At 37.2% G+C, this 13,632-nt stretch overlaps 1 protein-coding gene across 2 annotated transcripts in view; it reads left to right on the plus strand.

Annotated features, from left to right (window-relative positions):
* Window positions 1–8,917, plus strand: part of ZFAND4 (zinc finger AN1-type containing 4) — a 93,777-nt gene extending 84,860 nt beyond the window's left edge. For both annotated transcript variants that reach the window (XM_046028094.1, XM_046028095.1), the window contains 2 exons: window positions 7,324–7,441; window positions 8,407–8,917. In XM_046028094.1, coding sequence (XP_045884050.1) covers window positions 7,324–7,441; window positions 8,407–8,542 — 254 coding nt within the window. In that variant the 3' untranslated portion in view covers window positions 8,543–8,917. The remainder of the gene's footprint in view (window positions 1–7,323; window positions 7,442–8,406) is intronic.
* Window positions 8,918–13,632: the final 4,715 nt, after the last annotated feature.

Here is a 13,632-nt window from a genome sequence, read left to right on the forward strand (position 1 = left end):
GGATGCTGGGTGGGTTTTGTGAAAGTATCCTAGAGAGGTGTGTCTTAATATCATGATCCAATATCAAGGATGGCTTTATTAAGATCTCCTTTTGATGAATCAGATTATTTCTAGGTAAAAGGAAAGGACAGTCCTGAACCAGCCCTTTCCAAAGCACAGTAGCAGAAGTGATTATAACATTAGCACTTTCTTCTTCCAGGAACACCTTAAAAGTGCACTGGCCCGTCCTTATTTCCAGGGCAGCTGTTGTTTGCTCATCTTTTGTGGTTTAATACCCAGACTAGGGGTGGGAACTCATTACCAAAGATGTACTACTTTTACTTTTGTAGCTCCTTGAGGAGTTCTCAAGGATACTTTATAGTCTGTAAAACAGATCTGACAACCAATATAATATATATTATGGTTATCACATGAGTTTTATGCCTTTAAAGAGATACTTAGGGTTTATTTTTCACTGCTGTGTAAGTCGCAAAGTTTTAAAGTCTTAATATATCTACTTTTTTCGATTTTGCATTGCGGTAAGATATACATAACATGAAATTTACCATCTTAACCATTTTTAAGCATATAACCCAGTGACGTTAAGTACGTTCACATTGTTGGACACCCCATTTCCAGAACTTTTTGTCTTGAAAAAACTGAAACTCAGTATCCATTAAACACTAACTCCTCATTCTCCCTTTACCCCAGCCTCTAGTAGCCACCATTCTACTTTCTTTCTCAGTAATTTTAATTACTTTAAGTGTCTCATATAAGTGGAATCATACAGCATTTGTCTTTTTGCATCTGGCTTACTTCATTTAGCAGGGTTCATCTGTGTTGTAGCGTGTGTTAGAATTTCCATACATTTTAAGGCGAATAATACTTCATTGTGTGTATATATACAGCATTTTGCTTATCCATGTATCTCTGGATGGAGACCTGTGTTGCCGGAGACCTGTGTTGCTTCCACATTTTAGCTCTTGTGAAGAAGGCTGTTATGAACATGGATGCCCATATATGTCTTTGAGACCCTCCTTTTAATTCTTTTGAGTATGTACTTGGAAGTAGAATTGCTGGCTTATATGGTGATTGCCTTTTTAATTTTTTGAGGAATTGCCATACAGTTTTCCATCATGGCTGCACTATTTTACATTACCACTAACAGTGCAAATTCCAGTTTTTCCTCATTCATAAGAACACTTCTTATCTTCTGGATTTTTGTTTGTGTGTGTGTTTTTCGATAATGGACCTCCTAATAATTTTCACATCCCTGATGATTAGTGACATTGGGTATACTTTTTTGAGCTTAGCTATTTGTACATCTTTGGAGAAATGTCTGTTCAGATATTTTGCCCAATTTTAAATTGGGTTGTTTTGGGGTTTTTTGTTGTTACTGAGTTTAGGTATTCTTCATATATTCTGGATACCGATCCTTTATCAGATACATTATTGGCAAAGATTTTCTTCCATTCTGTAGGTTGCCATTTTACTCTACTGACAGTGTCTTTTTTTCTTATTTTAAGGTTTTATTTATTTATTTATTTATTTGAGAGAAAGTGTGAGAAAGAGAGAGTGTGAGCAGGGTGAAGGGCAGAGGGAGAGGGAGAAGCAGACTCCCTACTGAGCAGGGAATCCGAATCCCGGCTCGATCCTGGTATTCTGGGATCATGACCTGAGCCAAAGGCAGATGCTTAACCGACTGAGCCTCCCAGGTGCCCCTGATAGTGTCTTTTGATGGACAGTAGTTTTTAATCTTCATGAAGTCCAGTTTTGCTGTTTTTTTTTTTCCCTTCGGTGCCTGTGATTTTGATGTTGTGTCCAGTAACTCATTGACAAATTAGGGGTGCTTGGGTGGCTCAGTCAGTCAAGCACCTGCCTTCGGCTCAGGTCATGATCCCAGAGTCCTGGGACCAATCCCCACCTCGGACTCTGCTCAGTGGAGGACCTGCTTCTCCCTCTCTCTCTGCCTGTGCCTCCCCCTGCTTCTGTGTGTTCTCTCTTTCTCTCCTTCTCTCTCTCTATGTCAAATAAAATCTAAAAAATAAAATAAAAAATAAATTGTTGCCAAATTCACTGTTATGAAGTTTCCCCCCTATATTTTCTAGGAGTTTTATAGTTTTAGGTCTTATAGGTTGCTCTTTGATACACCTCGAATTAACTCTTTAATGTATATATTTTTGTATATAGTGTAATGTAAGGGTCCAGCTTTCTTCTTTCTCATGTGTATATCCAGTTTTTCCAGTGCCATTCATTAAAAAAACCATACTCTCCCCATTGAATGGCCATGGGCACTCTTGTCAAAAATCATTTGACTCTATATGTGAAGGTTTCTTTCTGGGTTCTTTATTGCCTTTCTTTAACCCAGTACCACAATGTTACTGTAATATATTTATGTTTAATTCTAATTTGGCCTTCGGTGCTTCTTGACTTTTCTTCTCACTCTTCTTCTGAAGTTGCTGTTGCTGAGGTCACCAAAGATGTCCACAGTTTCAAATCCAATGGATACTTCTGTATCCTTATCTTGTTTGATTGTTGTGGCCCTCTTTCTTGAAATAGTTTCTTTCTTTTCCTTTGTTTCTCTCTTTTTTTTCATTTCTTCTTCTTTTTTTAATTTTGGGCTATCATATTGTTGTAGATTTTTGTTTTGTCTCATTTTTTTTAAACCTGAGTTTCTTTTTTGACTTGTTTTACCAACGTTTTGCTTATCCCAAGGTATACACTCTTTTGGTTCATTTCATTTAAGTCAAGCCATCAACTGCTACCTGCAGTTATCATCACCTGAACAGAGCTGTGTAACTTACTGCCATTTCCTTTCAGTAATAACTCTATCACTCTGAATTTCCTTGAGTCTGTAAGAGTTTGATATAAGTTTTATTTAATTGATTTGCTAGGTTCTTCCATTGGTTTTCTTTGCTTTTAACTTATAGGGTCTCCCTTGGAAATCTTATCCACTGTGTAGTCATCATTTTTAGGCAGAGATTACTGCCTACTAGCATCCAGAACTGGCATTCAGAACACTACTCTTATTACTTTGTTGGCTGTCTTTTTCGTTGGGTAAATTTTTATAGATCATTGTCTTAGATCAATTATTAGACTAGGAAATGCCAAACAAGTGAATTATTTTGAATATCTTTAACCTTGTTTTGAAAAGCAACTTTTCACATTGGAATTACTTTATTACTTTATTTTCTTTATTCTTATGTCCAGTGCACATATGAGAGAAGGCTTCAGAGAGGAATTGATAATTGATGATATGTTCTTACAAGATGAGTGGAGTTTTACGGGGTTGACAAGGTGGAATAGAGCATTTTAGAAGAAATTGCACCTATGAGTGGGTCTGGTGCTTCATTGAAGAGTGGGTATGATGTAAATGACAGAAAATGGCTCTGGAAGTCAGAAAGGTATCATACTGGACATATAAGACCCTGAATGGCACTGTAAAGAATAGAAGGAAACGTTTATACCAGTGATCGATCCTATCATGGAATAGATGACTTATAAATGGTTTTATTTAGAAAATTTATTTAAGCATGCCTGATGGCTCAGTTAACTAAGCGTCTGCCTTTGGCTCAGGTCGTGATCCCTGAGTCCTGGGATCGAGTCCCATATCAGGGACTTCTCTCTGCTTCTCCCTCTGCCTGCCTCCACTTGTGCTCTCTCTCTTTGAAAAATAAATAAATGAAGTCTTTAAAAAAAATAAATGATTTATTTAAAAACTTTTATGTATATAAAAAGATAGAAGTATATATGGAAACCACTCTCATAGAAGAAGAATGCATTTGTATTCCTGCCAACTCATTCTTGTCACTACTGTGTTGTATGTTTCTGCACATTCACAAAAGTTCTTGAATGAAAACAGTTTGGGAAACATTAAGTGGAGCAATTCCAAGGAAAGAAAAAAATGAAAATATGACTATACTGAACTAAATTATTATCAATAGGTTATTCCATTGGGGAAGGACATTCTAAACCTGAATTTCAAAGATAATTGCAATTAGATGAGTTTCAGAGGATATCTGGTATTATATGCCTCTTCTGTGTGTCCTTTGCAAATGCTTATCTTACTTTCATTTTTTGAGAAGTGGAAAGTACCCCATCACCTTCTTCTTGATAACTCTTTAAGTGTACTTGAAGAAGAAAGTGCTTATTAACTGAGTTAGCACCCCGGTACCATTGGGAGCCATTCACTTAGTTTTCAATTTTGTTTCTACCATAAGGAGTCATTCAATTAGTATCCAATTTCATTTATAATTTTAGGCAAGATCTAGGAAAGTATTTCAGGCTGGTAATAAAGCTGACTTAATTTTCTTGGGTTTATATATCCAGTTCCCCAATCTGGGTGGCAAAATATATAGCACCAATTCATTGTAATTCCAATTTTTTGAACCCTTGAAGTATTTTCAATGTCATATAAACATTTAGCCCAAGCCTTGAAAACCTTCTTCAGTAGTGAATAGGTACCAATACCATTGAGACCATCATTTTTCTTTTTGTTCTTTCCCCCTTGTTTTTGTTTTCTTTGTTTGCCTCTTGCTTCTTGGCCTTTTAGTGCTACCAGGCACAGTGTGGTTGTACTGTTATTGTTAACAACTGTGGGCAGTGACTTTGAGCCTGTCTGCTTGAGTCAGGTTTGTTGGAATTTTGCTCAGTTCTAAGAGTATTTCACTTAGTAATTAAAAGAAATTGAATGCAAGTTGGTGCAGCCACTTTGGTAAACAGTGTGGAGGTTCCTTAAGAAATTAAAAATAAAATTAAAAAAAAAGAAATTAAAAATAGAGCTACCCTAGGACCCTGCAGTTGCACTACTGGGTATTTACTCCAAAGACACAGATGTAGTGAAAAGAAGGGCCATCTGTACCCCAATGTTCATAGCAGCAATGGCCACAGCAAACTGGAGAGAGCCAAGATGCCCTTCAACAGACAAATGGATAAAGAAGATATGGTCCATATATACAATGGAGTATTTTGCCTCCATCCCAACTTTTGCATCAACATGGACGGGACTGGAGGAGATTATGCTGAGTGAAATAAGTCAAGCAGGGAGAGTCAGTTATCTCATGGTTTTAGTTACTTGTGGAGTATAAGGAATAACATGGAGGACACTGGGAGATGGAGAGAAGGGCGTTGGGGGAGATCAGAGGGGAAGATGAATGATGAGAGACTGTGGACACAGAAATAAACTGAGGTTTTGGAAGGAAGGGGATGGGGGGTTGGGTGAGCCTGGTGGTGGGTATTAAGGAGGGCACATATTGCATGGAGCACTGGGTGTGATGCATAAACAGTGAATCTTGGAACACAAAAAATGAAAGTGAAAGTTTAAAAAAAAGAAATTGATTTAATTATTTTTCTTTTCTTTTTATTTATTTCTTTTTAGAGATTTTATTTATTTATTTTGGAGACAGTGAAAGCACAGACAGGGTGGGGCAGATGGGGAGGGAGAAAGAATTTGAAACAGACTCCACACTGAGCAGGGATCCTGATGTGGGGCTCAATCCCAGGAATCTGAGATCATGACCTGAGTCAAAGGCTTAACCAACTGAGCCACTCAGACACCCCTGATTTAATTATTTCTTATGTAACAACATGTGCTTTTTTTTTATTATGTTCAATTAGCCGACATACAATAAATCATTAGTTTTTGGTATAGTGTTCAGTGGTTCATTAGTGTGTATAACACCCAGTGCCCATCACCACACATGCCCTCCTCAATACCCATTACCCTGTTACCTCTTCCCCCCACCCCCGTCCCTTCTGTAACCCTTAGTTCGTTTCCCGGAGTTCAGAGTCTCTTATGGTTTATCTTTCTCTCTGATTTCTTCCCATTGTGTTTTCCCTCCCTTCCCCTGTGATCATCCACACTATTCCTTATGTTTTACATATGAGTGAAACCATATGATAATTGTCTTTCCCAGCTTGACTTAGTTCACTTAGCAGAATCCCCTCCAGTTCCATCCACATTGATGCAAGTGTTTTTGTTTGTTTGTTTGTTTGTTTTTTAAGATAAAAAATCAAGTTATGGGGCACCTGGGTGGCTCAGTCATTAAGCATCTGCCTTCGGCTCAGATCCTGATCCCAGAGTGCTGGGATCGAGCTCCACATTAGGCTCCCTACTTGGCAGGAAGACTGCTTCTCCATCTCCCACTCCCCCTACTTGTGTTTCCTCTCTCTCTGTGTTTCTCTCTGTCAAATAAATAAATAAAATCTTTTTTAAAAATCAAGTTGTTACAGGGGCGCCTGGGTGGCTCAGCGGTTTAAGCCTCTGCCTTCGGCTCAAGTCATGATCTCAGGGTCCTGGGATCGAGCCCCGCATCGGGCTCTCTGCTCAGTGGGGAAGCCTGTTTCTCCCTGTCTCTCTGCCTGCCTCTCTGCCTACTGTGACCTCTCTCTGTCAAATAAATAAATAAAATATTTTAAAAAAATCAAGTTGTTACAATAGTACAAAATTTAGTAAATATTTTTTGGAAAGGTAGTAGTACTGTGAAATTGAGCAGTGTACCATATTACTATTGATTATGGTATATTTAATATAATTATAACATTTAAAATTTTCAGAATGCTTTTTACGTGTGAGAACTAAGTTGACCTTAAGACACCTAGAAACCTAAGGGAGAAAAATACATGTTACATTGTCTTTAAAATGAATAAACTGAAGTTTTGAAAGAATAAATAGGGGCACCTGGGTGGCTTAGATGGTTAAGCAACTGCCTTTGGCTCAGGTCGTGATCTCCAGGTCCTGGGATCAAGCCCGTTAACCTGCCAGCTCAGCCAGGAGACTGGGGAATCCCGGGAGTCTGCTTCTCCGTGCCTCTCCTTCTGCTTGTGCTATCCCTGTCTTTCTCTTTCTCTCAGATGAATAAAACCTTAAAAAAAAGAATAAATAACTTGCTTGTGGTTTGATGAATATAATTTCAATGGTAATCAGGACTAAAAGACCAGTTTTATGATACTCTGGTGTTCCTTCTTGGTGTAACAGAATAGGGTTACATTGTTTCCTCTCAGAGGCCTCATAAAGATGATTTTGACCCAGACATTTTCTTTTGATTCTCTGTCAAAGTTTGATATACTTTACAATTACCAATTGTCGTTGGAAGTAATCAGAAAAGTGCCAGTGTGTACAGAAGTCTTGAAAATATAAGTCTCAGTCAGTAGAAACCTGTAACAGTTCTGTTGGATCTTTACTTGTAGATTCTATAGATAATTTTGGATATAAAAATAACACAAATTAATTTCTTATGGCAAGGAAGTTTCCTGTGACAGGGATGTGTTTCATGTTTTGCCTAATACTATTTCACATTTAAAATCCTGTGCCTCTATTAATCAGGGTATCCTTTCTTTAAACAGGAGAATGTACTCATCACCTCCCACCTGTGAATGCCCCCATTCAAACAAAGAAGAAATCAACAAAGCATTGTTTCCTTTGTGGGAAGAAAACTGGACTGGCTACTAGCTACGAATGCAGGCAGGTTGGCTGGCTGGAAAAGCTGAGATGCTTTCTTTGTGGTGACCCAGCGTGGGGATACAGTATAAAACACTCTTTAAATTGGCTATTCATTAACATCATTAAGGTGATGTTCAAATAGCAGTCCTCAGTTGAGCTCCTAATTGGCTAAAGAGTAAGTAGACAGCTCCTGAGTTTATAAATCACGAGATCCTCTCCTGTTACTTCAAGTTAGGAGATTTAAATCAATGGGAGAATAGACTTTCTTTGTCTCATGATAGATATGCTTTTTTTTTTTTTAAATATAACTTGGAAGAACCCATCCTCCAAGATTCTATTTGAAATTGAACACAAAAGGGACTAAATTTATTGTACTGTTAATTTAACTATTATTGGTACAATTTAATTTGAAACAGATGAATAATACATTCACAAAAATTAATGAATTTCTCATAATTATCTCTTTCATTAGCATTGATTAATATGCTCTGAGGATGGTATCTGCCCTTAGTTTGATTGCAGGCATTAAAATGAACTGCTGCTTCACAGAGTACTCTTTATTCAAATAGAAATAGCTCATCTTATTTGTTAGAATATTTAAAACTCCTTTCATAATTAGGTTTCATGTGATTTTCTTTTGAGACTGAATTTCTCACAAATTCAGTTCTCCCAGGTTTATTAGATGTAAGAGAAATGATAGACATATTTATCAGCTTTTGCAGTTTTACTGCTTCATAAAGATCTGTATCCTGTCTCATTTCTTTGTTTATAGTTCTTTACTACAAACTCTCATATTCATGGACAGTTAACTTTTTCTTTTTGGGGTACTTGTGCTGGTTTGTGAGCACAAGGGAAATGTCAGTGCTGGAAATTGCTAAGAGAACCAGAGGGCTCCTGTTGGATACCTGAAATCAAGCTCTGATCTTCCAAAGAGATGAGCCTCTATAGAAATGTGACCATTCACATGGACTTTTTTTGTGCTTTAGATGTGGAAACAACTTCTGTGCATCTCATCGTTATGCAGAAACTCACGGCTGCACCTATGATTACAAGAGTGCAGGGAGGAGATACTTACAGGAGGCAAATCCTGTGGTTAACGCACCCAAACTTCCAAAAATCTAGCTCTTGCTCTGCGCCTAGGAATTGTATTACAATGACAGAAGAAATATTGTTCAGACTGCATTATTTTTGTTCGACTCTAAAAGATTTGCCGAATAACAAAACCATATAATGCATACTGTTGGAGAAAGAATGCTACTCTGTTTGACATCTTTATCCTTTGGTGAATCGAAAGTTTTAAAAAGTAGTTTTAAAAACTTGATAATGATTTAGCTTTGTTATTGCATGTCTTGTGTTAATTATTTTATATTTGATACTGCAATTTCATAGACAAGTCTTCAAAAAATGCACTTTAGGAAGTTATCACTGACCATGTAACCAGCTTCCACGTTGTACAGAAATGTGCCGCCATGCAGCGGCTCTATTCATATCCATCACTTTTTTGAAGGGTGTGGCGGGGGCGGGGGTGGGGATTTTTTTTTTTTTTTTTAAATCCCATGTGTGAAAATTTATTGAGTTTGCTAGCAAGTTCCTTTTTATTTCAGGCTACTTTTTATAAAAAAGAACATTTTGTTTCCCAGTGTGATTTTAACACATACATATTTCTTCCATATTCAGATTGGCATTCAGATATGTATCCATTCTATAAAACACATCATGTTAATCATACTATATATTTCTTAAAATACTACTTTTTGAATGGTAGTTTTACAATACAAGGGGTCTCAGTTGTTGCCATTAAATACGGAATCCAGCTTTTCACTTTTTGAAAAATGGCTACATTTAAAACAAAATCTTACAACTTGATTTGTTTTTCTTATAAGTTGAGTGCTATTACCAGGAGAAATTCAAATAAATATTCATTTTCATTATGAGTTTGATTATTTGATTATTTACAATAATTTTTCTTTTCTAATTTTTAAAAAAAATATTTAAATTCAATTTCATTAACGTATACTACATTATTAGTTTCAGAGGTAGAATTTAGTGATCATCAGTTGCATGTAAGACCCAGTGCTCATCACATCACGTGCCCTCCTTAATGCCCATCACCCAGTTACCCCAAGCCCCCCTGACGTCCCCTCCAGCAACCCTCAGTTTATAGTTTATAAATAGTTTATATATAGTTTATAGTTAAGCATCTCTTGTGGTTTGCCTCCCTCTCTGTTTTTATCTTATTTTTCCTTCCCTTCCCCTATGTTCATCTGTTTTGTTTCTTAAATTCTACATATGAGTGAAATCATATATTTGTCTTTCTCTGACTGACTTATTTTGCTTGGGATAATACCCTCAATGATTTCATTAAATAAATCAGTAATTTATTCTAATTGGAAAAAATGACTATCAGTATAAAGGTATTCTTTTAGGGTATAAGGGCCCTGTTCCCCAGATGTAAGCAATATAACCAATATAAGCTTTTGAAAGTTCACTCGCTTCATGAAAGCTTAGTTGAATCAGATCCTGAACCCTGGTTAACACGTGGCAGGCAATCCAAATGGATTTTGCAACTCTAGCCCCACCCAAGTTGGATCTGCAGTGGTACCTGAATTTAGGTGCTCTGCAGGGTCTATTTCTCCACAAAGGGGTGAATGAACTGGAGAGTTCTACTCTTCCTTCTACTTTTTTTTTTTTTAAGATTTTATTTATTTATTTGACAGACAGAGATCACAAGGAGGCAGAGAGGCAAGCAGAGAGAGAGGGAAGCAGGCTCCCTGCTAAGCAGAGAGTCCGATGTGGGGCTCGATCCCAGGACCCTGGGATCATGACCTGAGCCAAAGGCAGAGGCTTAACCCACTGAGCCACCCAGGCGCCCCTTCCTTCTACTTCTTAAAAAGAGATGGAATGTTAAATGGATAAAGAGCCTTTATCTTTCTGAAGACATCTCAAGATGCTCCTGGTCAGGAAGGAAATACATTTACAAGTGGGAAAGATACTAGTGGAGGAGTGATACAATTAGGGGTTGATGGCGATGGTTTTTAAGGCGAGCTATACAAACTAATGAAAATATTTAAATTTGTGTTGAGTAGTTCAGTTCTCATCCCCCCCCTTATCAAGACAACATGTACTTTAGACATTTAAAATCTATTGCATGGATAGGCTTCTGTAAAAGGACAAAACATATTTATTCTACAATAAATATGAATGGTTAGGGTATTGATATGTGCTCAGTGCACTATGCTTTTTAAATTAAAACCATGTAGAAATAAGTCTTGTTTTAAGTCCATCAAAGATTATGGTTAAAAGTGAGTTTTTGGTCCTTGTCGTACTAGTTTTTAAGTCACGGAGAGGGAAACCAGTCAAATTCAAGAAATAATATCATTGGAAAGCATTTCTTTATGCTTTAAATTTTTACAAAGAGGTGATCATAATTTTGCAGATCTCAGATCTGTCTTTCCAACCCCAGTAATTATCAGAGTGCTTTACATGTAGACCCAGGTTAAACATTAGTTAAATAAATTAATTATATGGGACTGCTTAACTGTGACCAAAAATCAAGGTGTTTATATTGTTTTATATAACTAAACTAATTTTATGTGATAAAATTCAGTCTCTGGATTTTATTTTTTTGAGGGGGCGGGCAGAAGGAGAGAAAGAATCTCAAGCAGGCTCCACACCCAGCCCAGAGCCCTACAGAGGGCTCAGTCTTGACCCTGAGATCATGACCTGAGCTGAAGTTGATTTGAATGCTTAGCCAGCTGTTAAGATCAGTTTCAACCCTGAGATCATGATCTGAGCTGAAGTTAAGATTTGAAGCTTAACCAACGAGCCACCCAGGAACCCGCTCTGAATTTTTATTTTTAAACAGTAAGTATTTGGTTTTAGCAACATTCTAAGTTAAAATGTTTAACTTAGCTTTGTGAAACATTATTTAAGTTAAGTTTAGTGCATTTTAATCATTCTAACATGAGAATTTCAACTATATACTCAGATATTTAAAAATTTTATCTGTGTTCTCACTTGTGGAAGGATTTAATTATAACAGAATATAGGAATTGATTTCCTGGTATATGTTTAATGTGGTTTTAAGCCATCAGGATAGAGAATCCAATCTCCTTTCTGGTGGGGTTTTCCAAAGTATGAACCCTGTACCTATCTTGAAACACAAGATTTTAAGTGACACACGAATGAACTTTTAAAAAATATTTATATACTTTTAATGTTTATCATGAAATGACTCAAGTAGCTTAAGTTGAAAATAAATTGATACAGATAAAAAAAAGTTGATTGAAAATTGACAAGCAAGAGTATGTATAACATCATAACAGATGCGAATGACTGAAATTTAGGAATAAAGGTATCTCATGTTTTTTGAAAATTACGTTAGACTTTAAAAATGGTTGATGAAAGTGAATATATGTTTTTTGAAAAAATGCATAAGGATAAAAAATGAAAGTTGAAATTTCACCATGGACAGCCTCCTCCTCCCACCTCTTTTAAAAATTTCTGTTTTAGTTTTTCTGGTAGTTACTATCATAACACTAGCCAATATATTTAGACATTATTTTTTGACACCCCATTATTACAGATCAGGAATTTAACCTGATAACTCATTACCTCTGTACTCCCCAATTTTTATTAGTATATTAGTCTGCTGAGGTTGCTGTAACAAAATACCATATGCTGGGTGGCTTAAACAACAGAAATTAATTTTCCATGGTTCTGGAGGCTAGCAGTCCCAGATCAAGGTCTGTCCAGCAGCGTGGTTTTCTGGTAAGATCTGTCACCCTGGCTTTCAGAGAGCTGCCTTCTCATTGTATTCTCATGGCCTTTCCTCAGTGTACCCATACATGGAGCTCTCCGGCGTCTTGTCTTACAAGAGCACTCATCCTATGGGACCAGGGCCCTATTCTTATGACCTCACTTCATCTCAGTTACTTCCTTAATCCAGAAACAGCCACAACGGGTTGGGGTTTAACAATCTGAAGGACACACATATATTTCGTCCATACTGGTCAATTCTTTAGAGTATTTATGTCAAATTCACCCACTCCTCTGCAGTTACCCTTGTCCCTATCACCATAACTTTCACCTGAGCTGTTGTAACTGCTTAAGCTTCCTAGCTGGGATTCTTGAGTTACTTCTGTGTCCTTTATATAACCCCATTTTCTACACTTGTGAACTTGAGAACCAAAAATTGAGCACATTTCAGTGCCTGAAATATATTAGTGACTTCTTATGTTCTTAGAATAAAAACCCAAATCCTTAATACTTCTTCCTAGTAAGGCCCCTGTGATCTAGCCCTGACCAATTTCTCCATTCTCAAATTGCACGGTTTCCCCCTGCTTTCTGGAATTTGCTCACATTGACTTTCTTTTAGTTTTCCCAGCCTGTTTCTTTCTCCTTAATACCCAGTGGTTTTTCAGATGCTTACTCCATCATTACTTCCTGAAAGAAGACTTCCCTTATGTATTCTTGTTTAAGTCAGTACCATTCCTCTTCCTACCAGATACGTTTCTTTCATAGAATGTACCACAGTATTATTTTGATATTTCTGTGATCCTTTGAATTGCATAAGATGGCAAGTCCACCAGAGTAGGAATTGCCCTCCTGTCTGTCCATCCTTGTTCCCAAGCATTGCAGAGAAGCCCTTAATATTTGTTGAATGATTGAAAAAACTTTAAGAATCTGCTAAGTCTTTTTAGTGATCTAGTAATTTTAAGTGATATTATTGCTTTTTCTGCCTTGTATTTGGGTTGATTTAAAAATTGAAAGCAGAAGCTCCTGGGTGGCACAGTCAGTTAAGCATCTGACTCTTGGTTTCAGCTCAGGTCCTAATCTCAAGACTGTAAGATCCAGCCTTGCATTGGGATGCAGAGTCTGCTTGTGACTCTCATTCCCTCTTCCTCTGCCCCTCCCCCCAAAACTCGCTCGCTCTCTCTCTTTTTTAATTATGTTAGTCACCATACAGTACATCATTGGTTTTTGATGTAGTGTTCCATGCATGATTCATTGCTTGTGTATAACACCCAGTGCTCTATGCAATACATATCCTCCTTAATACCCATCACCAGGCTAACCCATCCCCTACCCACTTCTCCTCTAAAACCCTCAATTTGTTTCCCGGAGTCCATAGTCTCTCATGGTTTGTCTTCCTCTCTGAACCTCCCCCCCTTCATTTTCCCCTTCCTTCTCCTAATGCCCTCCAGGCTCTC

This window comes from Meles meles, chromosome 13 (assembly GCF_922984935.1).
Source record: "Meles meles chromosome 13, mMelMel3.1 paternal haplotype, whole genome shotgun sequence".
In the NCBI taxonomy this organism is placed as follows: Eukaryota; Metazoa; Chordata; class Mammalia; order Carnivora; family Mustelidae; genus Meles; species Meles meles.